Here is a 27018-nt window from a genome sequence, read left to right as displayed (position 1 = left end):
CAAGTGCGGGGATTACAAGTGTGCGCCACCACGCCCGACTAAATAGAAACTTTTAAATCATTATTTTCTTTTGTGATCAGCTTTCAGATTCTTTTTTTGTGTGTGTGTGGTATGGGGGTGGGGGGTGGAACCCAGGGACTTTTCTACCTCTGGGCTATACTCCCAGAGCTATTTTATACTTTATTTGGAAACAGGGTCTCACAAAGACCCTGCTAAGAGCCTCACAAAGTAGCTGAGGCTGGCATTGAACCTGTGTGATCCTCCAGTCTCAGCCTCCCAAGTGCTGGGATTACAAGCATGCACCACCACACCCAGCTTTTTTTTTTTTTTTTTTTTAACAAAAGCCTCAAGTTAAGCTGGGCGTGGTAGCATACACTTGTAATCACAGTACTTGGGAGGCTGAGACAGGATGATTGTGCAGATTGAAAGCCAGCTTCAGCTACTTAGTGAGGTTCTCAGCAACTTAGTGAAACCCTATTTCCAAATAAAATATAAAATAGGTCTGGGAGTATAGCCTGGAGGTAGAAAGACTCTGGGTTTCATCCCCAGTACCACCAAAAAAAAAAAAAAAACTAGTTTATTTACATAATATGTTTTAATACATATCAAAGTTTCAAGTCATTTTGAGCCTGGTGTGGTGGCGCACACTTGTAATCCCAGCATTTGGGAGGCTGAGACTGGAGGATCACGGTTCACGGACAGCCTGAGCTACTTAGTGAGGCCCTCCGTAACTCAGTGAGACCCTGTTTCAACATAAAGAATAAAAAATTGGGCAAGGTGTGTAGCTCGGAGGTCAAATGCCTCTGGGTTCCATCCCAAGACCCACAAAAAAAAAAAAAAGTAGTCATTCTGAATTTCAAATAAGAAATTACAATATTCAGAGCTGGGCTACGTGGTGTACCTTGTAATCTCAGCATTCAAAAGACTGAGACCTGAGGATCTCAGACAGCCTCAGCTACTTAGTGAGGCCCTCCGCAGCTTAGTGAGACCCTGTTTCAAATTAAAGAATAAAAACTAGGGCAAGGGGTGTAGCTCGGAGGTCGAATGCCCTCGGGTTCCATCACCACACCTGCAAAAAAAAAAATTACAATATTCAGTATTAATTAAAAGAAAAAAATGCTGGTCATTCATGGACTTTAGTCCAAAATGAAAATGCAGAAAGCACTTATTTAGCTTTCAGTTTCTTAAGACCAAAATGTTTTAGATGCTAAAGTAATCTCTGTGTTTTTCAGCTTTCATGTTGGCAACACAGTTGAACCCTCTTGTTGAGGAAGGACGATTGTCTAGCAATTGTATTTGCCAGATTAACCGGTTTATTGTTAACACACTGAAAGATGGAAGGTATGTGTTTTTTGTGTTTTATGTTATTGTGGAATGGGAACTAATTTCTTGAATAGAGAAGTATGATGGATGCCAAAATTCAGTTAGAAGATTAAAAAAGGTAATGATGAGTTTTAGCCCAGGTGATTTAACCATGGTACCAAGGGAAGGAAAATAGGGAAACAAATTGGAAATCTCAGAGCAGAAGATTAAAGCAGAATGCATAACTGTACTTAATTCTAGTCTATTCAGCGCCGGTTTTAGTATCTTGTGTGTGTGTATGTGTGTGGTACTGGGGATGAGGGGCATTCTACCTTCAAGCTACACCCCTTGCCCTACTTTTCATTCTTTATTTTGAAACAGGGTCTCACTGAGTTGAAAAGGGCCTCACTAAGTAGCTGAGGCTGTCTGCCAACCCCATCCTCCTGTCTCAGCCTCCTAAATACTGGGATTACAAGCGTGTGCCACCTTGCCCGGCTCTATTTTTAATGTCTTTTAATGAAGAGATCACTTACTATAGCAAAAAAACATATTTACTTATATATTGCTGTCCCTTTTTTGCAGTCTTAAACCTTTCATAGTAAACACAGTATTCAGCCAATAAGAATAATATTAAGTACTGATGTTACATGTTAGTAATACAGTAGTGGACAGAATTGTTATTCTCATTGCCAGATGGCTTGTTTATGAGGGAAAAGCTTTATATACTTTTTTTTTTTTTTTTTTTTTTGGTGGTACTGGGGGTGGAACCCAGAGGCTTTCTACCTCCAGCCTATACTCCCAGACCTTTTTTATATTTTTATTTGGAAACAGGGTCTCACTAAGTTGCTGGAAGCCTCACTGAGTAGCTGAGGCTGGCTTCGAACCTGCGCGATCCTCCTGTCTCAGCCTCCCAAGTGCGGGGATTACAAGCGTGCGCCACCACGCCCGGCCATTTATATACCGTTTTCATCTCAAGTTTTTTATTTTCAGTTACAAGATGCCACTAAAACATATGATACGCAAATATGAAAAGTGTTCCTTTGTTAGTAAGGATATAACAAGGCTGTATTACATTTTCTGTACATTTCCAAACAACTTTTTTGATTTATTTTTGTTGACTATATCTTTATTCTTCTTTTAACTTTCTCTTAATAGTGTTTGATGACTTTTATAACAACATAGGTTCAATCAAATTTTCTCTTTAGCCGGGCGTGGTGGCGCACGCTTTTAATCCCAGCACTTGGGAGGCGGAGACAGGAGGATTGCACAGGTTTGAAGCCGGACCTGCTGGCTTAAGAGACCCTGTTTCCAAATAAAAAAAATATAAAATAGGTCTGGGAGTGTAGCCTGGAGGAAGAAGGGTTTCCAGGAACCCCAGTACCACCAAAAAACACCCAAAAATTCTCTTTAGGTCTTTTTTTCTAATTTTGTGTTTCTACTGTTCTTATATTTTTTCTTTTCTTTTTTCTGTTCTTATCTTGGATTGCGTTTTCTCTTTTTCTTTTTTCCTACTGGCTTGTAAGCTATACATTATTTTTGTCTCTGTGTGTAGTTTTTGGTTTTTGTTTTTTGGTGGTGGTACTGGGGGTGGAACCCAGGGGCCTTCTACCTCCGAGCTATACCCCCAGCTCTATTTTATTTGGAAACAGTCTCGCTAAGTTGCTGAGAGCCTGCTGAGGCTGACTTTGAACCTGCCTTCCTCCAGTCTCAGCCTCCCAGGTACTGGGATTACAGGCATGTACCACCATGCCCAACTCTCTGTGTGTAATATTTATTTATTTATTTATTTATTTATTTATTTATTTATTTATTTGTGTGTGTGTGGTACTCGAGATGGAACCAGGGGCTTTCTACCTCTGGGCTACAGGCCCAGATCTATTTTATATTTCTTTTGGAAACAGGGTCTTAACTAAGTTTCTGAGAGCCTCACTAAGTAGCTGAGCCTGGCTTTGAACCTACATGATCTTCCTGTCTTAGCCTCCCAAGTACAAACATGTACTTGGTATTAGCCTCCCAAGTACAAACATGGTATTACAAACATGTGCCACCATGGTCGGCTTGTGTGTAATTTTTTAAATAAAATTTAAAAAAAAATTTATATTTGAGCCAGTCTCCAAATAAAGTGAGACCTTGTTTCCAAATAAAAAATAAAATATAGCCAGGCGTGGTGGTGCATGCTTGTAATCCCAGCATTCGGGAGGCTGGGACCGGAGAATGGCAGTTTGCGGACAGCCTCAGCTACCTAGTGAGGCCCTCTGCTACTCAGTGAGACCCGGTTTTAAAATAAAGAATAAAGCCAAGCATGGTGGCGTACGCTTGTAATCCTCAGAGACAGGAGGATCGCGCAGGTTCGAAGCGAGCCTCGCGCGCTGGCTTAGGAGACCCTGTTTTCAAATAAAAATGTAAAAATAGGTCTGGGAGTGTAGCCCGGAGGTAGAAGGGCATCCAGGAACCCCAGTACCACCAAAAAAATAATAATAAAATAAAGAATAAAAAATAGGGCATGGGGTGTAGCTGGGAGGTCGAATGCCTCTGGGTTCCACCCCCAGACCCGCAAAAATAAAATATGTCTGATGGTGTAAACTGGAGGTAGAACGCCCATTAGTTTCATCCCCAGTACTACCAAAAAATCTATATTTGAGTTAAAAAATATTCAGATATAGGTCAATGTTTTTACTATCTTACCAAATAAAACATTCTTAAAATGATATGTGTTCAGCTGGGCATGATGGCGCATGCTTGTAATCCCAGCATTTAGGAGGCTGAGACCAGAAGATCTCAGTTCACAGACAGTTTCAGCTACTTAGTGAGAATTAAAAATAGGGCAGGGGGTCAAATGCCCCTGGGTTCCATCCCCAGACCTGCAAAAAAGTGTGTGTGTGTGTGTGTGTGTGTGTGTGTGTGTGTGTGTGTTCAGATTTTCCGATTATTTTTATTTCCTCTAGTTTTGTTACTTTTATAAGCACTGTATAATCAGTGCCTCAGATTTGCCCATAGTTGGTTAGCTCATCTTTTCCTCTTTAACCATGTTCCTTCTTGATTCAATTTCCAAAGTATGTCATTTTTTAGAAATTCCTTTTTTTAAGCCAGGCTTGGTGTCACCTGCTTGTAATCCCAGCATTTGGGAAGCTGAAACAGGAGGATCTTGATCTTGGTTTGCAGACAGCTTCAGCTACTTAGGTCATTTGCAACTCAGTGAGACCCTGTTTCAAAATAAAGAATAAAGATGCCGGGCGTGGTGGCACACGCTTGTAATCCCAGTGCATTGGAGGCTGAGACAGGAGGATCCTGCCTGTTCTAAGCCAGCCTCAGCTACTTAGTACACTATAAAATAACAATAAAGCATATTACATAGGAAATAATATAAACCATTAATAAGGTTGTTTAGGAGGAGCCTAGAATATTTTGCTGTGCTAGAAGAGTGGTGATTCAAACCTATTGAATAAAATACAAATTCACAAATCTATAAAATAGAATGCCATCTACTAAGTATAGAAGACAACATAATTAGAAAATCATCATTGGGCAGCCGGACATGGTGGCGCACGCATGTAATCCCAGCATTTGGGAAGCTGAGACAAGAGGATCATGGTTCGCAGACAGCCTCAGCTACTTAGAAAGGTCTTTTGCAACTCAGAGACCCTGTTTCAAAATAAGAATTTAAAAAAAAAATCATCATTGGTTACCATCATGGTAATGAGTAATTCATGCAAGAAACATCAATAGGTGCTGCAGAAGTTTTCCATGACTGCTAGAACAAACTAACACGAATTTGATGGTTTGAAACAATAGAAATTTAAGCTGGGCTTGGTGGCATACACTTGTAATCCCAGCGTTTGGGAGGCTGAGACAGGAGGATGGTGGTTTGAAGACAGCCTCAGCTACTACAGCCTCAGCTACTATTTAGTGAAGCCTTTTGCAACTCAGTGAGACCCTGTTTCAAAATAAACAAAAAATAGGGTTGGGGGTGTAGCTAGGAGGTAGAATCCCCATGGGCTCCATCCCCGGTACCTCAATCAATCAATCAATAAATAAATAAATAAAAATTTATAAAACAATAGAAACCTTTTTGTGTGGGACCCAGGCTTAAACCCAGGGGCGTTCTACCTCTAAACTATATCTCCAGCCCCATTTTATTACTTTTTAAAAATTTTTTTTAAATTTTATTAAGATATTGTATATAACAAAAATGCAGCATTTTAATTAAATTTAATTTAAGCCAAGCACAGTAGCATAAGCGTTATAATCCCAGTAGTTGGGAGACTGAGACGGGAGGATCCCAGGTTGGAGGACAGCCACAGCAAATAGACTCTCATCAACCTAGCAAGACTCTGTTTCAAAATACAAGTAAAAATAGGGCTGGGGCTATAGCTTGGAGGTAAAATGCTCGTGTTCAATTCCTAGTACCACAGAATTTTTTTTTAATTAAATATAGTGAAAAAAGTGAAAAATTAAAGGAAATATTTATGTAAGAATTGATGATCAAGTTATTCCGTATTGAAAACAGTTCGCAAGGGGAAGTAGTTTTAGCAAAATGATTATTGAGAAGCTGAGCGTGATGTTACATTTGTAATCCCAGTATTTGAGAGGCTGAGATTGGAGGATCACAGGTTTGTGGCCAGCCTCAGCAATTTAATAAGGTCATCTACAACTTAGTGAGACCCTGTGTTAAAATAAAAAAATAAAATAGGACTGAGAGTATAGCTCAGAGGTAAAATGCCCCTGGGTTCAATCTCCAGTCCCACACACAAAAATAAATAATGATTATTGAGGATAAGCTATTTAAATAACTTGTTATGCCAGGTGTGGTGACGCACACTTGTAAGCCCAGCACTTGGGAGGCTGAGACATGAAGATCGCACAGGTTCAAAGCCAGCCTCAGCTGCTTCGTGAGGCTCTCAGCAACTTACTGAGACCCTGTTTCCAAATAAAGTATAAAATAGGTCTGGGAGTGTAGCTCGGAGGTAGACAAGCCCATGGGTTCCACTCCAGTACCACACACAAAAATAATAATAAATAGCTTGCTATTTGTGAAGGGCTTCTGAATTTATTTATTCTAACTTGCTTCTTTTTGTTTGTAGGAGAGTAGTTATTTTGATGGATTTAGAAGTTTTGAAATCAGCTGAAGCAGTTGGATTAAAGATTGGCAATCCAGTGCCCTATAATGAAGGTAAAATGCTCTTTATAGGTGGTAGCCACCAATTTGGGTTATTAGCCTTAATAAATCACTTAATAAAGTGATTTAGGGGATCTAGTAACCAGGTTTTCATTTAGTATTTTTCAATACTGAAGTAATGATGTCTGAAATAAGAAGGGAAAATTAAGAAATAAAGTGTCTCAGACAACAATGTCACTACTATATTCAAGAAGATTGACCATACAACTTAAGAGGAAGGAAGACTGACTCTCTTCCAGTTTCTGGAGATTCAGAGGCTCAGTCCATGCGGGCCGGAGTTCAAGGCAAGGCGGTGGGAAAGCGCCAGGCCCCCAGAGGCCGGACGCAGGGAAGAGAGGTTTTCTGTAACCCACAGGCACACTGCAGAGACCCCTCAGCAACCAAGCTCCACTTACAACATTGCCACCTTTTTTCTTAAGGGTTAGGGAGATATTCTAAATCCAAACCACTACAGAGTATAATGGGCTTCTCTGGAAGATCCACTTAGACTAAAAAAGTACATAGGATATAGTGATAGAGATTATTATAGGATATGTATAATAATGAGAAATGTCTTCGCAAGATGATTTTAGGAAGCTGGGCATGATGGAACACACCTAAAGTCCCAGTCCTTGGAAGGCTGAGACACGGATCACAGGTTCAATGCCAGCATGCAATAACTTAGTAGGACCTTGTTTCAAAATAAAAAGAGCTGAGGATATAGCTCAGTGGTAGACCACTTCTGGGCTCAGTTCCCAGTACCACACACATAAACATGCAGAAAGTATGAAATACATTATCTATACTGCTTTGGTAGCACTCACTGCTAGTATAGGGATTTTGTGTGTGTGTGTGTGTGTGTGTGTGTGTGTGTGTGTGTGTGTGTGTTTTGTTTTTGTTTTTGTTTTTGTTTTTTTTTTTTTTTTTTGTGGTACTGGGGTTCCTGGAAGCCCTTCTACCTCCGGGCTACTCCCAGACCTATTTTTACATTTTTTGGAAACAGGGTCTACTAAGCCAGCGTGCGCGCGGCTGGCTTCAAAACTGTGTGATCCTCCTGTCTCTGCCTCCCAAGCGCGGGGATTACAAGTGTGTGCCACCATGCCCGGCCTGTTTTATTCTTTATAGTACTGGGGATTGAACCCAGGGGATTCTATCTTTGAGCCACACCCCCAGCCCTATTTTATTTTTTATTCTAAAACATGGTCTCACTAAATTACTGCATGCTAGCCGGGCATGGTGACAATGCTTGTAATCCCTGCACTTGGGAGGCGGAGACAGGAGGATCGTGCAGGTTCGAAGCCAGCTGCGCTGGTTTAAGAGACCCTGTTCCCAAATAAATAAATAAATTACTGCGTGCTGGCCTCAAACCTACTATTCTTCTGTCTTATCTTAGCCTCCCAAGTAAGTTACCCAGGATGATCTCAAACTTGTTATCCTCCTGCTTTAAATGGTTTAAGTATCTGGCTTATGGGTATGTGCCACACACCTGGATAATCTTGAGTATTTACATTGTGTGTGTGTGTGTGTGTGTGTGTGTGTGTGTGTGTGTGTGTGTGTGTGTGTGTGGTACTGGGGTTCCTGGAAGCCCTTCTACCTCTGGGCTACACTCCCAGACCTATTTTATACTTTTTTATTTGGACATAGGGTCTCTTAAGCCAGCGCGACTGGCTTCAAACCTGCGCGATCCTCCTGTCTCCGCCTCCCAAGTGCGGGGATTACGAGCGTGCGCCACCGCGCCCGGCGAGTATATTATTTATGATTAGGTTCTCTCACTTTTATTTGTCCTGTCTGGTTTTTCTGCTTTCTTTTGTCTGATTTTCTACTTTCTTTCAGGCTGGGTTTGTTTTCTTTTTCTGATTATTACGTCCTTTGTTTATTTTAGTATTATAATTCTGTTTTGTTATTCTATTGGTGCTATAGGATATATATAAATACATGCACTTTAGCTTATTATGGCCTCTTCATGAGTGATACAATTTCAAGTGTAGGATAAGAATGGTGATACCATTTCAGGTGTAGGATAGGAATCTTTCTTTACTAGTCAGGCGAATTAGCTCGTGGCTATAATTCCAGTACTTAGGAGGCTAAAACAGGACGATTTCAGGTTTGCGGCCAGCCTCAACAGCTCTATGAGGCCCTCTGCAAATTAGTAGACCCTATTTCAAAATAAAAAATAAAATAGGGCTAGGGTAGCTTAGAGGCAGAATGCCCTTGAGTTCCATTCCCAATACCACACACATGCACACTACTTTTTTTTTTTCTTTTCTCCCCTCTCAGTCTTTGTAATATAATTGTCAACCATTTTATTTTTACCTGTGTCATAATCTCATCATATTTTGTTACTATTTTTGTTTAAACAGTGTGTGTGTGTATGTGTTATTAGGGATGGAACCCAGGGGCATTCTACCTCTGAGCTATATATCCTAGCCCTATTTTTTATTCTTTATTTTGAAACAAGGTCTCACTAAGTTGCAAAGTTTAAGTAGCTGAGGCTGTCCATGAACCACAATCCTTCCATCTCAGCCTCCCAAGTACTGGGATTATAAGCGTGCACCACCACGCCCAGCTTAAACTCTTGTTTTTTGGGGGTTTTTTTTGTGGGTTTGGGGATGGAATCTAGGGGCATTTGACCTTCGAGCTACACCCTGTGCCCTTTTTTTTTTTTTTTTTTTTTAGTGGTACTGGGGGTGGAACCCAGAGGCTTTCTACCTCTGGCCTATACTCCCAAGACCTTTTTTGGTCTCACTAAGTTCCTGGAAGCCTCACTGAGTAGCTGAGGCTGGCTTCGAACCCGTGCGATCCTCCTGTCTCAACAGGGTCTCACTAAGTTGCAGAGGGCCTCACTAAGTAGCTGAGGCTGTTCGCAAACTGCGATCCTCAGGTCTCAGCCTCCCAAATGCTGGGATTACAAGTGCGCGCCACCAAGCCTGGCTGAAACAGTTATTTTTTAATGAATTTAAGTAATGAGAAAAAGTCTAACTGGGCTCACTGGCACATGCCTGTATTCTCAGTACTTCAGAGGCTGAAACTGAAAGATTGCAGATTTGAGACCATGTTTCAAAATAAAACATAAGAGCCAGGCGTGGTAGCACAAATTTCTCTGCAACTTAGACCCTTTTTCAAAATAAAGAATAAAAAATAGGGCTGGGGGTGTAGCTCGGAGGTAGAATGCCCCTAGGTTCAATCCTCAGCACCACCAAAAAATTATTTTTTAGTTGACTAAATTCAGCCTAGAAATAGGTAGAAATTCCAAAATATGCCTTAAGGTTCAAAGATATGTAGGGTTTGTTTTTGTCCGGGCTATATTCCCAGACCTATTATTTATTCATTTGTTTGTTTATTTTTATTTATTTATGGGTCTGGGGATGGAACCCAGGGGCATTCGACCTCCGAGCTACCCCTCTGCCCTATTTTTTTATTCTTTATTTTTAAATAGGGTCTCAGTAAGTTGCGAAGGGCCCCACTAAGTAGCTGAGGCTGTGAACCGCAATCCTCCAGTCTCAGCCTCCCAAATGCTGGGATTATAAGCGTGCACCACCACGCCCGGCTCGGACCTATTTTATATTTTATTTGGAAACAGGGTCTCACTAAGTTGCTGAGACTGGCTTTGAACTTGTGCGATCCTCCTGTCTCAGCCTCCCAAGCTCAGGGATTACAAGGGTGCGTCACCACACCCAGCCAAATTGGGTAGTTTTATATCTTACACAGACCACCAAATTTTGTTTGTGTTTATATAAATTCTATGTGCTTATATTATGGCTAATAATATTTTACTGAGACCTAAGTATATTACACAGTATTTAGTCATTAGTATTACTCATTACTGATATTGGCTACTCAATACTGATATCATTTCAGCCTGATTTTGCCTATTTTCTGACAACAGGATATTGTAATTATTATTGTCTCTTCTATATATTTTTTGTAGTTGACATACGAAGGTACTTGTAGGGCAAAGTGGTGCCCTGTAATCCCAGGAGACTTAGGAGGCTGAGACAGGAGGATCACAGGTTTGAGACTAGCCTCAGCAACCCTTTAAAAACAAAAACAAAAATTAGCCAGGTGTGATGGCTCAAGCTTGTAATCCCAGTTTTTGCGAGGTAGAGAAAGTAAGATTGCGGGTTTGAGGCCAGCATACCCTGTTTCGAAAAAATAAAAAAGTTAAATAGGGCTGGGGGTATAGCTTAGAAGTAGACTGCCCCTGCATTCAATCCCCAGTACCACAAAAATAAATGGAAGGAGGGAAGGGGAAAGGAAAGGAAAGGAAGGAGGGAGGACTGGGGGTATAATGTAGAGATAGAATACCTATTTGTTTCTCTGTATATTCCATTGTTTATAAGCTAATCTAATTTTTTTACTGCCTATGACTCGCTTTTTTTTTTTTTTTTTTTTTTCCCAGTACTGGGGATTGAACCCAGGGGCATTCTACCTCCAGACCACACCCCAGCCCTATTTTTTATTTTTTTTTTTTTTATTCTTTATTTTGAAGCGGGGCCTCACTAAGTTGCAAAGGGCCCCACTAATAGCTGAGGCTGCCCTCAAACCGCGATCCTCCTGTTTCAGCTTTCCAAATGCTGGGATTACAATCGAACACTACCATGCTTGGCAATGACTCAGTATTATAGTAGATAATAAAAATGATAGATATGAGTGCAAGTAACTTGAGTTGGAGTTGGCTTTTTTTTTTTTTTTTTTGTAGTACTGGGGATGGAACCCACGGGCATTGTACCTCTGAGCTATACCTCCAGCCCTATTTTTTTATTCTTTATTTTGAAACAGGGTCTCACTGAGTTGCAAGGGGCTTAAGTAGCTGAGGCTGTCTGCGAACCCTGATCCTCCTGTCTCAGCCTCTCAAATGCTGGGATTACAAGCTTGCGCCACCATGCCCCGCTGGAGTAGGCTCTTAAATAGACTGCTTTCCTCGTATGATGAGCCAATGATATGAAGCCAGCATAGAGGAAGAGTCCAAGAATTATGATACTAATCCATCTTAATTGGGATGGTTTGATTTGCAGGTGGCAAAAAACAGAAGATTATCAGAAACAGTCTGCATTGCTGCTTTGCGATGTAGTTTGATCTTTAGATCAGCTTCTCCTTGGCTCTAGGCTGACTTCTGTCAGGTCTTGTGGGTGGCTGTGTGCCCCAGTGCACTAATTGCAGGGCAGTTGACGCTGTTTAGAAAGTGGCAGGAGTCTTGCTATCCATTTGGTTCGGGGCTGTCTCTTGTGCCAGATTGACAAGCATAGTCCAAAGAAAGAGTTAAAGATTGCTCCAGTAAATGGATTGGCAGCTCTTCCTAATACCAGCAACTATGCTTAGTTATAGTCTGTATAATTAGAGTTATTGCTGCCAAGATTGGTTGTTTACAATAAAAAAAAGCTGGATGTGGTGAAGTGAATGGACCCAGTCTCAAGATTAGGTTTCCTCTTTCCAGCTGTGTGGCTGTGGACAGGTTATTTGACCTCTCTAACTCAGTTTTCCCATCTCTTAAGTTTTTTCAAATCTGTTTAAAGGGTATAATATATGTGTGTGTATGTACATACACACATCATAGTGCTATAAATTAATGGAATAATACACTTAACCCTGTACCGAGTACATAGTAAACACTAAGGAAATGGTAGCTATTATTCATTGGAAACTTGCGACATGTACCATATTTCATCAAATCTCAGAATCCAAGGATTATGCAGGGAATGGTGGTACATGCCTCTTAATTCCAGCTATTCATGAAGCTGAAGCCAGAGAATTATAAATTTAAGGCTACCCTGGGCAATTTAACAAGACCATGTCTCAAAATAAATTTTTTTTTTTTCGGGTCTGGGGGTGGAACCCAGGGGCATTCGACCTCTGAACTACACCTCCTGCCCTATTTTTTATTCTTTATTTTGAAACCAGGTCTCACTGAGTTGCAGAGGGCCTCACTAAGTAGCTGAGGCTGTCTACGAACCGTGATCCGCCGGTCTCAGCCTCCCTAATGCTGGGATTACAAGCATGCGCCACCACGCCCGGCTAAAATAAATTTTTAAAAGAGGTGAGTGGAGCCAGATGAGTTGGCTCCAATCCCAATACTTGGAGGTCAAGACAGTAGGATTGAAGGTTCATGGCCAGCCTCAGCAATTTAACAAGGCCCTCTGCAACTTAGATCCTGCTTCAAAATAAATAGGGCTGGAGGGTAAAGCTCAGGTAGAACTCTCCTGGGTTCAATTCCCAGTGCCATAAAAAAATTGATAAGCTGGGCATGGTGGCACACGCTTGTAATCCCCGGGCTTGAGAGGCGGAGACAGGAGGATCGCGCAGGTTTGAAGCCAGCCGCGCACGCTGGCTTAGGAGATCCTGTTTCTAAATAAAAAATATATAAAATAGGTCTGGGAGTGTAGCCCGGAGATAGAAGAGCTTCCAGGAACCCCAGTACCACACACACACACAAAAAAAAAAATCCGGGCGTGGTGGCACACGCTTGTAATCCCAGCATTCGGAACCTGGAGGATCGTGGTTCGCGGATAGCCTCAGCTACTTAGTGAGGCCCTCTGCAACTCAGTGAGCCCCTGTTTCAAGATAAAGAATAAAATATAGGGCAGGGGATATAGCTCGGAGGTCGAATGCCCTTGGGTTCCATCCCTAGACCCGCAAAAAAAAAAATTATTTATTTATTTATTTATTTATTTTTTTTTTTTTTTTTTTTTTTTTTTTTTTTGTGGGTCTGGGGATGGAACCCAGGGGCATTTGACCTCTGAGCTAAACCCGCTGCCCTATTTTTTATTCTTTATCTTGAAACCGGGTCTCACTGAGTTGCAGAGGGCCTCTTTAAGTAGCTGAGGCTGTCCGCGAGCCACAATCCTCCAGTCTCAGCCTCCCGAATGCTGGAATTACAAGCGTGCGCCACCACACCCTGCTAAATGAAATTTTTAAAAAAGAATAGTTGGGGAAAGCCAGTTGTGGTGGGGCATGCCTGTAATCCCAGTACTTGGGAGGCTGAGAAGGGGAGGTTCGAGGACAGCCCCCAGAACATTAGGCCCTTCACAACTGTTTAAAAAAAAAAAAAAAAAGAATAAGCCAAGCGTGGTGGTGCACAGAGACAGGAGGATCACACAGGTTCGAAGCCAGCCTCAGCGAGGCTCTCAGCAACTTAGTGAGACTCTGTTTCCAAATAAAATATAAAAATAGGTCTGGGAGTATAGCCCAGAGTTAGAAAGCATCTGGGTTCCACCCCAGTACCACCAAAAATATAAAGAATAAAATAGGACTGGGGTGCAGCTTAGAGGTAGAATATCTCTGGGTTTCATCCCCAGTACCATTTAAAGTAAGGGTTAGGGTATACAGGTGCAGTGATGTCAAATTAGTGAGATCCTATTTCAAACAAAATAAAAGGGCTAGGTACGAAAGTCAGATGTAGAATGCCCCTGGGTTCAATCCCTACTATGGAGGTGTGAATTAGGATGTATCTTAGTGGTGGAGCACTTACATAGCATGTACAAAGCCCTGGGGTCGATTCCCAATACCACTAAAAAGGAAAAAAAAATTTTTTTTTGCAGGACTTTGCATTGTATTATATACTGCTGAAATGCTCATTTTAGTTCACATATTCAAATATGAGCCAAACACAGTGCTGCATACCTGTAATCCTAGTACCCGAGAAGCTGAGACAGGATCACAGGTTAGAGGACATCCTCACAGCTTGGCAAGACCTTGTTCAGACTTTAAAAAAATAGGGCTGGGTGTGTAGCTCAGAGGTAGTACACCCTGGATTCAATCCTCAGTATACACACAAATGTGAAAAGTGTGTATCTTGCAATATTGCAGTAGGTAAAAAATAAGTTATATGTATGTATGTATACACATATTTTTATTTTATTTTTTTGAGACCCAGGCTGGTCTCAAACTCCTGGGCTCAAACCATTCCCCTGCCTCAAACTCTCTAATAACTAGGACTGCGGTACCCATTGCCATTTTTAATATCTGGAACTTTTTCATCTTCCCAATTAAAACTTCATACCCGCTGGGCGTGGTGGTGCACGCTTGTAATCCTGTGCTTGGAAGGCTGAGACAGGAGGATCATACAGGTTTGAAGCCAGCCTCAGCTACTTAGGCTCTCAGCAATTTAATGAGACCCTGTTTCCAAATAAAGTATAAAATAGGTGTGAGAGTGTAGCCAAGAGGTAGAAAGCAAAGCCTCTGGGTTCCATCCCTAGTACCACCAAAAAAAAAAAAAAAAAAATCATACCCATGCAATACCAACTCCGAGTTTCCACTCTTACCCATCTCTCTCTACTGATCACTTTTCTACTTTGTCTTTGTGGGTTTGACTACTTCAGGTTTATCCTAAGGGTCAGCTGTTTTTATGGAAATTGAATGTTTGTGATTCGCAATAACCAGTGACCACATCCTTTTCAAATAGAAATGCAAAGCAGCGGGCATGACCCAAAGAAAGAAATTTTAGATTTATTTATTTATTGGGTGATACTAGAGATTGAACCTGGGGGCATTCTACCTCTAAGCTACATCCCAACCCTACTTTTATTATTAGTTTGAAACAGGGTCTCGCTAGGTTGATGAGTCTCACTACTTTCTGAGACTGTCCTCAAACCAGCAGTCCTCTTGTCTCACTCTCAAGTTCCTAAGTACTGGGATTATAAGTGTGTGCCTGGCTCTAGTTTAGTTATTCTGAGACTTTATAAAGGAGAAGTAGGAACCGGGTGAAGGATAGCAGGCATTTGTGGGTTTTATTTATTTATTTATTCTACTGGGGATTGAACCCCAAGGGCATTCTATCTCCTAACTATACCCACAGCCCTATCTGTGTGTGTGTGTGTGTGTGTGTGTGTGTGTGTGTGTGTGTGTGTGTGGTGCTGGGGATGGAACCCAGGGGCTTTCTAAGTCTAGGCTATACTCCCAGACCTATTTTATATTTTATGTGGGAACAGAGTCTCACTAAGCTACTGAGAGCCTCACTAAGTAGCTGAGGCTGGCTTCGAACCTGTGCGATCCTCCTGTGTCAAAGTACTGGGATTACAAGCATACATTACCACACCTGGCAAGCATTTGTGTTTTTGTGATTCCATATTTGAGTTCGAATTTTGGTAATTCTTTTGAGTATATTTTTTGTAGCACGTAAAGATGCAGCTTTGGTTTTTTCCAACCACTTAGCTTTAATACTATTTACTGGGCATTTCTTTTCCTTCCTGATTTTTAAAAGGCTCACTTAAGAATTTAAAATTGTTCCTTCACATGACACATTGTCAGAGGAGACAGTTCTCCCGTGCAATTTCTTATGACACTTTTAAAATTTAGAGATAATGGAAAAGCCAAAAAGTAAACAGAAATTTCGGCGTCAATAATCTAGGCCCTTTTTCTGTGTAAATAAAATCTCTCCATTTTTTCTCCGTAATAAAAGCTAAAGAAAAAACTTTTCCCACTGTGGTATTGGAGATAGAACCTAGAACCCAGGGACATTTTACCTCTAAGCTAAACCCTCAGCCTCCCCCGCCCCAGTACTGGAGATGGAACCCAGGGGCATTGCACTTCCAAGCTCACTCCCAGTCCTAATTTTTTAGTCTTTTTATTTTTTTGAAACAGGGTCTCACTGAGTTCTGAAGAGCCTTGCTCTAAGTGGCTGAGGTCCATGAGCCGCGATCTCCCAGTCTCCGCCTCTTGAGTGCTGGGATTACAAGCATGTGCCAGCCACCACACCCGGCCTCTGCCCTACTTTTTATTCTTTGTTTTTGAACCAGGGTTTTGCTAAGTTGTGGAGGGCCTCACTAAGTAGCTGAGGTTGGTTATGAACCTGCAATCCTCCTGTCTCCGCTTCCCAAGTACCAGAATTACAAGTGTATGCCACCATGCCTGGCCAAGAAAAAACATTGTTTGTTTGTTTGTTTGTTTGTTTGTTTGTTTTTGCAGTACTAGGGATTGAACCCAGGGCCATTCTACCTCTGAGCTCCCCCTCCCCAGTCCTATTTTTATTCCTTATTTTGAAACAGTGTCTCACCAAGTAGCTGAGGCTGGCTGTAAACCTGAATCTTCCTAACTCAGCCTCCTAAATACTGGGATTACACACATGTGACGCCATGTACATTCTACCTCCTATACCCCCAGCCCTGTTTTTTATTCTTTATTTTGAAACCAGTGTCTCACTAAGTTGTGGAGGACCTCACTAAGTAGCTCAGGTTGGCTCCCAAGCTGTGATCCTCCTGTCTCAGCCTTCCAAGTACTGGGATTACAAGAGTGCACCACCACACCTGGCTAGGAAAAAACAATTCTATTTAACCTTTTTAATTTTATGCTAAAAATATTTATTCTGATGGCACAGTGATGTCTCATTTAGCTATGCCACTTAAGAGTAATAATGGCAGAAGTAAATGAAGTTGGTTTGTAGTATGTCCACTTGAGTTAGAACCTTGGGAAGCCCAGCAGGAACTTGAACTCAACAGTTGGAGAGGACAGCCGGGCGTGGTGGCGCATGCTTGGAATCCCCGCGCTTGGGAGGCAGAGACAGGAGGATCGCGGAGGTTTGAAGCCAGCCGCGCCGCTGGCTTAGGAGACCCTGTTTCCAAAATAAAATGTAAAAATAGGTCTGGGAGTATGGCCCGGAGGTAGAAGGGCTTCCAGGAACCCCAGTACCAAAAGAATAAAATAAATAAAAATTAAAAAAACATTTGGAGAGGACAGACAGGGTGGCAGGTAAGGAGCGTTTTAGGACACTCCATGATATTGTCCTGAGTTCTTGTGTGCTGTCATGGTGAGCAGACCAGATGAGGTTGACTTCTGCCTTAAGAGCCAATCACAGAGGCAAAAATCAATTTCCATAAATCTTTTTTTATTTTAAAATATGGATCGTATCTTAAAATACGGATCATATTACAGTTTTAACATCCTTCAACCTCATAAGCATTTGTATAAAGGGTGAGGGACAAATAAATGCTCTCATGGTATAGCGTTTCTTATTTTCTGCTGAGAGACATGTTCATCCCCTTCCTCTTCTAATCTTCCTGTTTCCTTGACACAGCTGCTCTGAACTCCGCCCTCGTCTCTCCCGCTGTGACAGTTCACTAGCACTCACGGTGCCTAAGACTCTCTCAACTCTTATTTTCTGCCAACTGTCAGTTGCAAAATAAGGTTACCTTTGTTTGGGAGGGAAAGGGGAGAGTCCTTTCTGAATGTCTCCTTTTCCTTTGAAGCAGGAGCACTTCAGAGACAATTGAACTGCTTTCAGGCTTTCCTATCACCCACCCTTTTCTTCTGATAGATCCTGCTACGAACACAGTTCTGTTGATGACATCGATTTGTTGCTATGGAAATAGAGGTAGTGTCACAGTTTCAGCTCAGTGACTTTACTGCAGGTTCTTCTAAGAGGAATGGGCAAGGCTTAGGGGAGAACCTCATTAAAACTGAAAGCTATTAATTATGAGCAGGTGAAAGGTAAATGGAACCAACTTTTTCTATAATGAGAACAAAAAGTGAGCCTCTGGCCTATTAGCACATTCTCTGCATGCAGTGGAAGGCCCCAGCATGAATTCTGACTTATGTGAAATTAAAAATGTACACTTTGCCAGAGTATTTTTTCTACTTAAATTTATTTATTTGTTTATTTGTTTGTTTATTTTGCAGAGCTGGGGATGGAACCCAAGGGCATTCTACCTCTGAGCTACACGCCCAGCCCTATTATTTATTCTTTATTTTGAAGCAGGGTCTCACTAAGTTGTGGAGGGCCTCACAAGTTGCTGAGGCTGCCCGCAAACCACAGTCCTCCTGTCTCAACCTCCCAAGTTCTGGGATTACCACCGTGTGCCACCATGCCTGGGAAATTTAAATCTCTTAATTCATGTTATTACACTAAAACAGCCTTTCCCTTTTGGTCTTCAGGACATGGGCAGCAACCACAGCAAGTCGTTCCTTCTCCAGTCTCAGCAGCCAATACACTAACCAGCAAGCCCCAGCAACAGAATGGGAGCTCAGGAATGGGTAAGACTGTCATGGGCTGGATGTGTGTTGGTTATGTTTGTCAGGCTTTTCAGTAATCCCTTGAAATTTAATCTGGAAATAAAGGGCATTTCTCAAATGCCATACATGAGAGTTGTAAATAATTCCAATTTTTATGTAGTATGTACTTTTTTTTGTTACTGGAGATTGAACCCAGAGGCATTCTACTACCAAGCCACACCCCCAGCTCTGTTTTATTTCCTATTTGGAAGGAGGGTCTCACTAGGTTGAGGAGGGCCTCGCTACATAATTGAGGTTGTCCTTGAACCTGTGATTCTTCTGTCTGAGCTTCTCAAGTACTGGGGTTATAAGCATGTGCCACCATACCCAGCTTATTTATTTATTTATTTATTTATTTATTTATTTATTTATTTATTTATTTTGTGATACTGGGGATAGAACTCAGGGGCATTCTACCTCTGAGCTACACCCTTCTTTATTTTGAAACAGGATCTCACTGAGTTGCAGAGGGCCTCACTAAGTAGCTGAGGCTGTCCACGAACTGCAATCCTCCTGTTTAGCCTCCCAAATGCTGGGATTATAAATGTGTACCACCACGCCTGACAGTTTTATTTGTTTGTTTGTTTGATGTGTATGGGGCATTCTACCTCCGAGCCATACCCCCAGCCCTATTTTTTATTCTTTATTTTGAAACAGGGTCTCGCTGAGTTGCAGAGGACCTCACTAAGTAGTTGAACCACAATCCTCTTGTCTCATCCTCCTGAATACTGAGATTACAAGCATGTGCCACCATGTCCGACTCTTATTTTTTATTTTGAAATAGGATCTCACTAATTTGCTGAGTTCAGGCTCGAACCTGCAAGCCTCCTGTGCCAGCCTTCCAAGTACCAGGATTACAGGCCTATGCCATTGTGTCCAGCTTTGAATATGCCTTTTCTTTTTTTGAGGGGGATGGTAGTACTGAGGATTAAACCCAGGGGTGATCCATCTCTGAGCTATCCCCTAGCCCCATTTTATTTTTATTTATTTTTATTTTATTTTTTGTGGTACTGGGGATGGAAACCAAAGACATTCTACCTCTGAGCTACTCCTCTGGCCCTATTTTTTATTCTTTATTTTGAAACAGGGCCTCACTAAGTTAGATGAAGCTGGCTGCAAACCTGTGATCCTCCTGTCTCAGGCTCCCCAGTGCTGGGATCACAAGTGTGTGCCACCACACCCAGCATCCGTATGCTTTTGCTCATCAGAATACTCTCTCAGTTAATAGTATATCTCGTGGTTTCTCACATCTTTATACTTTGAACCCTCTGCCTTTCTGTGTATTTGCATACCTTTTAAATTCTCACCTTCTAATTCTCTAGGATCCACTTACTAAGTTTCACTTATCTCTCTCCAAGTTTCTTGCTTCAAGCTCTTGAGTGTTTGTCATTTGCTTAAAGACAGAATCATTTATATTGGTCATAGGTTGTTTCTCAGTCTCATGAATGAGAAGTAATTTTTCTTTAACTCTGCAGTAGGTCCTGAGAGGCCTTGATAAAATCGTTTTGTTTATTCTCTGACCTTTGTTTTAGGTACCTCTTGATCTGGGAAGTCAACATTGAAAATTATATTTTTGTAGAATGTAGTTGGATTTATTTTTAGAGGTTTGTTTTTCTATTACAACATCACCCCTCTCTCCTCCCTTAAACTATGTTTCTCTTTCAATGGCAGCATGGTTCTAAGAAAAACAATGCTTCTGTGAAACTTGCAGGGCACATGACTTTTCTCTATGCGTCTTTTTTTTTTTTTTTTTTTTTTTTTTTTCAGGTCTGGGGATGGAACCCAGGGGGGCATTCAACCTCTGAGCTACACCCTCTGCCCCATTTTTTATTCTTTATTTTGAAACCAGGTCTCACTGAGTTGCAGAGGGCCTAAGTAGCTGAGGCTGTCCGCGAACTGTGATCCTCCAGTCTCAGCCTCCCGAATGCTGGGATTACAAGCGTGCGCCACCACGCCCGGCTCTGTTGTTTTTATCTACCTTGTAATATCTGATTCTATCATCTTCACACACCCCCTTTTTTGTGTATGTGGGGGGTGCTAGGAGTTGAACCCAGGGACATTCTTCCTCCAAGATATACCACACCCCCAGCCCTATTTTTTATTCTTTATTTTGCAACAGAGTCTCACTAAGTTGTAGAAAGCCTAACTAAATAGCTGATGCTATCCATAAACCTCGATCCTTCTGTCTCAGCCTCCCAAATGCTGGGATTACAGGTGTGCACCACCATGCCTGGCTTATTTTTATTTTGAAACAAGGTCTTATGGGATTTCTGAGAGCCTCACTATGTTGAGGCTGTACTTGAACCTACAATCCTCCTGTCTCAGCCTCCAAAGTACTGGGTTATAAGCATGCGCCACCATGCCCAGCTTATTCATCTCCCCTTAAAAATGGATCTCCTTAAGCTGGGCATGGTGGCGCATGCTTGTAATCCCAATACTTGGGAGGCTGAGACAGGAAGATCGCACGGGTTCGAAGCCAGCCTCAGCTACTTAGTGAGGCTCTCAGCACCTTAGTGAGACCCTGTTTCCAAATAAAATATAAAATAGGTCTGGGAGTGTATCCCGGAGGTAGAAAGCCCCTGGGTTCTATCCCAGTACTACCAAAAAAAAAAATGGATCTACTTATACATATCTCTCAAATGATACACTTATTGAAAAGGGTAATGGAATGGATTATCTAAAATGCTAAGTATTAAAGCCCCTTCAAGCTGAAATACAAGTAATACAAGATTTAGTCCTTCTTCCTTCACAGATTTATTTTTCTATTTATTTATTGTTACCTTATTAAAATTTATTAATTCATTTTACAGTATTGGGAGTTGAACCCAAATGCATTCTACCTTCAAGCTATACCCCATTCCTACTTATTTATTAATTCATTCATTTGTTCATTTAATTTTTATACTGGAGATTGAACCCAAAGACATTCTAACTTGGAGCTATATCTCCAACACTTTTTTTTTTTTTTTTTTTACTTTGAAGGTGGTCTTGCCAAGTTGCTGAGGCTGGCCTTGAACCTGTGGTCCTCCTATCTTAACCTTCCAAGCTGGGATTATAGGCATGCACTACCATACCCGGCTCCAAAAATCAATCTATTTATTTATTATTTTTGTGGTGCTAGGGATTGATCTAGGGATGTTCCAAGCTACACCCCAGCCCTATTTTTTATTCTTTATTTTGAAACAGGGTCTCACTGAGTTGCAAAGGGCCTCACTGAGTAGTTGAGGCTGTCTAAGAACCCAGATCCTCCTTTCTTAGCCTCCCAAATGCTGGGATTACAAGCTTGCAGCACCATGCCTGGCTTCATTTTTATTTTGAAATAAGATCTCCCTAGGTTGATGAGAGTCTCACTACTTGCTGAGGGTGTCTTCCAACCTGCAATCCCCCTGTCTCAGCTTCCCAAGTACTGGGATTACAAGCATGCACCACCACACCCAGCCAAAAATTTACTTTTAAAGATCAGTTAATGTTCTCTATATTGGGTGGTGAAAGAAAATGGACTGGATACTATACCTAGGAGAAGCCACCTGGTGTAGGTAAAAAGTTGGGTGGCTAAAAAAAAGTTGGATCAGCCAGGCATGGTGCCACACACTTGTAATCCTAGCAATTTGGGAGGCTGAGACAGGAGGATCATGGTTCAAGGACAGCCTCAGCTACTTAGTGAGGCCCTTTGCAACTCAATGAGACCCTGTTTCAAAATAAAGAATAAAAAATAGGGCTAGGAGTGTAGCTCAGAGGTAGATTGCCCCTGGGTTCCGTCCCCAGTACCAAAAAAAAAAGTCAAAGATAGCTGGGCTTGATGGCTCATGCTTGTATTTTATATTGTGAATGTATATATTCTTTTTTTGCGGGTCTGGGGATGGAACCCAGGGGCATTTGACCTCCGAGCTATATTCCCTGCCCTATTTTTTATTCTTTATTTTTTGAAACCAGGTCTCACTGAGTTGCAGAGGGCCTCACTAAGCAGCTGAGGCTGTCTGTGAACCGTGATCCTCCAGGTCTCAGCCTCCCGAATGCTGGGATTACAATCGTGCGCCACCACGCCCCGCTGTGAATGTATATATTCTCTAAGATATATATGTTTTCTTGTCATCTCGAGGCATTATTGCTGTTGTTTGTGTTCATCGCGTGATTCCTCAGTTAGAATTGAAAATTTTAGGATCTCAAACACTCATGTGAGTGTTTCTTACTAAGTGCTATAAGTACCAAGAATAGTATGGTACATGCTGTGGAAACTAGTGGGTTTGTATTTTTAGCCAAATTCTATTCTCAAGAAATGTTTTGATATAGAACATAGGGGATCATTGAATTCAATTAGGTTTTCTCAATTGGAGGGGAAAGCTCTAAAAATGCAGTGTGTATATAGAGGAACTCGCCTGCTAGCACCAAGGGGCAGCTGTATACACCTGAATGAAGGGGTGGGGTGGGGGTCTTGGTGCCACTCACCTATGTTTCTTAACCTTTGCTCCAGTTAAATGCCATCCTACAGGCATTGTTCTCGATCATTTTGACCTGTGATGATATTTGAGGTGATATATTGGTGATAGGTGCCCTTCACCTCCAATGTCCATCCTCTAGGTTCTTTACAGCCTAGCCTCCTCCTCCCCTTTTTTGTGCTGGAGATGAAACCCACAGCCTCACACATGCTAAGCAGGTAAATACCCTGCCACTGAGCTACATCCCTAGCCCTTGCTTTTTTCTTAATAGACTGGTGATTTGCCATCAGTTTCCCAGTTAATGAAGGTTGATTTTTCTTCTACAACCCATTTTCTTGCCTACTGATGCAAGAGAAAAGTTTCAGCAGGTGGCCCTCAGAAAGAATGGTTTGTATACTTACTGCCATTGCTCTCTTGACCTCAAGGTCATGAGCCCCCATGTGCCTCTCCTTCCCTGGCCTCTTGATTCAGTCTGTGTCTGATTGCATATTTCTTGGATACTAAGAAGGAAAAACTGCCTTTTGTTTTGTGTGATTTCACCAGTGACGTGTCAGTAATTAAAAGTATTATAAAGTTAAGTAGAATGATTGTTTTACATTTGTTTTTTAAAGGTTCCACTGTATCTAAGGCTTTTGGGGCCTCAAAAACATTCGGAAAACCTGGAGGGACCAGCCTTTCACATCCTTCTGGGGGAACGCAGTCCAAAGTGGTACCCATTGCCAGCCTCACCCCATACCAGTCCAAGTGAGTTGTTGTGCATAGAACAGGTGTACACTGTACTTTTTAAAAGGTATAAGGCAGCTGGATATAGTGGCTCACACTTGTAATCCCAGCATTTGGGAGGCTGAGACAGGAGGATTGTGGTTCTCAGCCAGCCTCAGCTACTTAGTGAGGCCCTTTGCAACCCAGTGAGACCGTTTCAAAATAAAGAATAATAAAAATAGGAGCTCGAGTGTAGCAGAGGTAGAATGCACCTGGGTTCCATCTGCAGTACCACCAAGAAAAAGGTATAAGAAGTTATTGTGGGCTCTTGTGTGATTTATGCATGAACTTCACAGTCATGACCACATAGAAAGGGTGGGTATTTTTCCCCCCTAAGAGGGAGGAGAGTAGGAAATGTGGCAACCTTTAACTTTCTTATCAAAAAGAATGGCAGAAGTAGCAATCTGCCATAGCCTGAGGGAAGGAAGGAAGAAAGGAGGGAGGAAGGAAGGATGGATGGATGGATGGGCGGATGGATGGATGGATGGGCGGATGGATGGATGGATGGATGGATGGATGGATGGATGGATGGATGGATGGATGGATGGATAAAAAATAGGGCAGGGAGTGTAGCTCAGAGGTCGAATGCCCCTGGTTCCATCCCCAGACCTGCAAAAAAAATTTTTACTGTTAGTGGCCATGGTGGGACATGCCCTTAATCCCAGTACTTGGGAGGCTGAGACAAGAGGATTGTAGGTTTAAGGCCTTCCTCGCAACTTAGTGTGAGATCTTGTTTCCAAGTAAAACAAAAATCAGTCAAGGTAGAATGCCCCTGGGTTTAATGCCCAGTATCACCAAAAAGAAAATGTTTTCTAATGCTTAAACCAGGTGTGATAGCGCATGCCTGTAATCTTAGTACTTGGAAAGCTGAACCTCAGCAACTTAGTGAGACCCTGTTTCAAAGTGAAAAATAAAATAGGGCTGGGAGTATAGCTCAGTGATAGAATGCCCCTGAGTTCCATTCTAAGTACTACCAAAAAAAATGCTGTTTAAAGAAAAGTTGATAGTCTTACAAATAAAATTATTTGTGCTAATGCTGAAGGTATTTGATCTTACAAAAGTAGATAGCTTTTGGTCTAAAAATTGTTACTATCATTTAGTTTGACTAAGATAATCTGTTCTATTTGTATTAACCACATTAATATACTCTAAACATATATATATATATATATATATATATATATATATATATATATATATGTATGTATATGTATATGTTTTTTTTTTTGTGGTGGTGGTACTGGGGTTCCTCTGGGCTACACTCCCAGACCTATTTTATATTTTTTTATTTGGAAACAGGGTCTCTTAAGCCAGCACAGCTGGCTTCATGCCCGGCCTAAACATATATTTCTATTTTATGACTTATTAAAAATTAATTTGAACTGGGCATGATGGCGCACACTTATAATCCCAGTACTTGGAAGGCTCAGACAGAAGAATTCAGGTTCACGGCCAGCCTCTGCAGCTTAGTGAGACCCTGTTTCAAAATAAATAATAGGCCTGGGGTGTCGCTTGGAGGTTGAATGCCCCTGGGTTCAATCCCCACTACCACAAAATATAAAAAGAATAATGATGATAATAATAATAATTTGAACACTGAGCCAGGCGTGGTGGAACACGCTTGTAATCCCAGTACTTGGGAGGCTGAGACTGGAGGATCCGGGTTCTCGGACAGCCTCAGCTCCTTAGAGAGGCCTTTTGTAACTCAGTGAGATCCTGTTTCAAAATAAAGAATTAAAAAAAAATAGGGCTGGGGCATAACTTGGAGGTAGATTGCCCCTGGGTTTCAACCCAAGTACTGCCCAAAAAAAAAAAAAAAATTGAGCTCTGAAAATTTGTTCTTTTTCAGAATTCTTTCAGATGTTTTTATTTATTTTTCAATATTTGGTAATATAAGGAAAATAATTTTCCCTGTGAAACTATAAGTAAGGTACCTAATGTGCCTAGCACCTACATTCAGGATGGGCATCAGGCCTAAGTCTCATCTCTTGGGCTGCCTCCTCCAGGAGCCCTTTTTGGTGTCTTACTGCTTCAGTGTATTCTTTTTTGGTGATCTACAAACACTGTTCTGTAGCCTTATATTTATCCTCAGCATGCATTAGAAATGAGGCCAAAGCCGGGCGTGGTGGCGCACGCTTGTAATCCCAACATTAGGGAGGCTGAGACCGGAAGACTGCGGTTCGCAGACAGCCTCAGCTACTTAGTGAGGCCCTCCGCAACTTAGTGAGACCCTGTTTCAAAATAATGAATAAAAAATAGGGCTGGGGGTGCAGCTTGGAGATAGAATGTCGCTGGGTATGGTGGTGCCTGCTTATAATCTCAGTACTTGGGAGGCTAAAACAGGAGGATTGCAGGTACCTGGCCAGCTTTGGTTATTTAGTGAGGGCTTCTGCAACTTAGTGAGACTTTGTTTCAAAATAAAGAATAAAAAATAGAGCAGGGGGAGTTTAGCTCAGAGGTAGAATGCCTCTGAGTTTCATCCCCAGTACCACAAAAAAAGAAATGAGATAGGAGTTTGATACCAGTTATATCAGTTCCCATAACTAAAAGTAGTGGCACAATGTAATTGCTGGTATTATTGCATTTTTTAGCTTAGAACCTTTTATTAAGGGAATATTGTTGCCTTGGTGACGGTTTAGAGGAGGGAGAGAGACTGTAAGTTTATTTATCTGACAATAGGATGAGTTGGTGTTAAATCATCTTGTATGTTTTACTATTTGCTTAACTGTCAAACCTGAAGTTATGTTGGGATATTAATTAGCTAGATTAAAATGCATCTGAGCTGGGCGTGGTGGCGCATGCGCATGTTTGAGGATCGCAGTTCACGGACAGCCTCAGCCACTTTGTGAGGCCCTCCACAACTTAGTGAGACCCTGTTTCAAAATAAAGAATAAAAAATAGGACAGGGGTGTAGCTCAGAGATCGAATGCCCCTGGGTTCCATCCCCAGACCCGGGGGGGGGTGCAGCTGACCTACAGCTGGGCATGGTGGCGCACACTTGTAATCCCTGCGCTTGGGAGGCGGAGACAGAAGGATAGCGCTGGTTCAGAGCCAGCCTTGCTGGCTTAAGAGACCCTGTTTCCACATAAAAAGTAAAAAAAAAAATAGGTCTGGGAGTGTAGCCCGGAGGTAGAAGGGCTTCCAGGAACCACAGTACCACCAAAAAAAAAAAAAAAAAATCTTACATAAAATAAGAAAGGTCATTGAATTTCTTGATCTGTATTCAAAGTAAGGTGCCCAGCAGTAACGTGCCCTTTGGTTTTTAGGTGGACTATTTGTGCTCGAGTTACCAACAAAAGCCAGATCCGAACGTGGAGCAATTCTCGAGGGGAAGGGAAGCTCTTTTCCATGGAACTAGTTGATGAAAGTGTAAGTATGTGCCCC

General features: G+C 41.8%; 1 protein-coding gene across 1 annotated transcript in view; it reads left to right on the top strand.

The window, feature by feature from the left end:
* The window catches only part of RPA1 (replication protein A1), a gene marked incomplete at both ends in the record, with an annotated part of 74754 nt that overhangs the window by 19566 nt on the left and 28170 nt on the right, over positions 1-27018 (top strand). Inside the window, 5 exons of the mRNA XM_080714214.1 lie at positions 1233-1341; positions 6384-6472; positions 18320-18418; positions 23484-23616; positions 26901-27003. Of these exons, the coding sequence (XP_080570340.1) occupies positions 1233-1341; positions 6384-6472; positions 18320-18418; positions 23484-23616; positions 26901-27003 (533 nt within the window). The remainder of the gene's footprint in view (positions 1-1232; positions 1342-6383; positions 6473-18319; positions 18419-23483; positions 23617-26900; positions 27004-27018) is intronic.

This window comes from Muscardinus avellanarius, assembly GCF_963383645.1.
Source record: "Muscardinus avellanarius genome assembly, chromosome: 16".
NCBI lineage: Eukaryota > Metazoa > Chordata > Mammalia > Rodentia > Gliridae > Muscardinus > Muscardinus avellanarius.
Note: the sequence above shows the minus strand (reverse complement) of the source record. Positions and strands in the feature narration are given on the sequence as shown.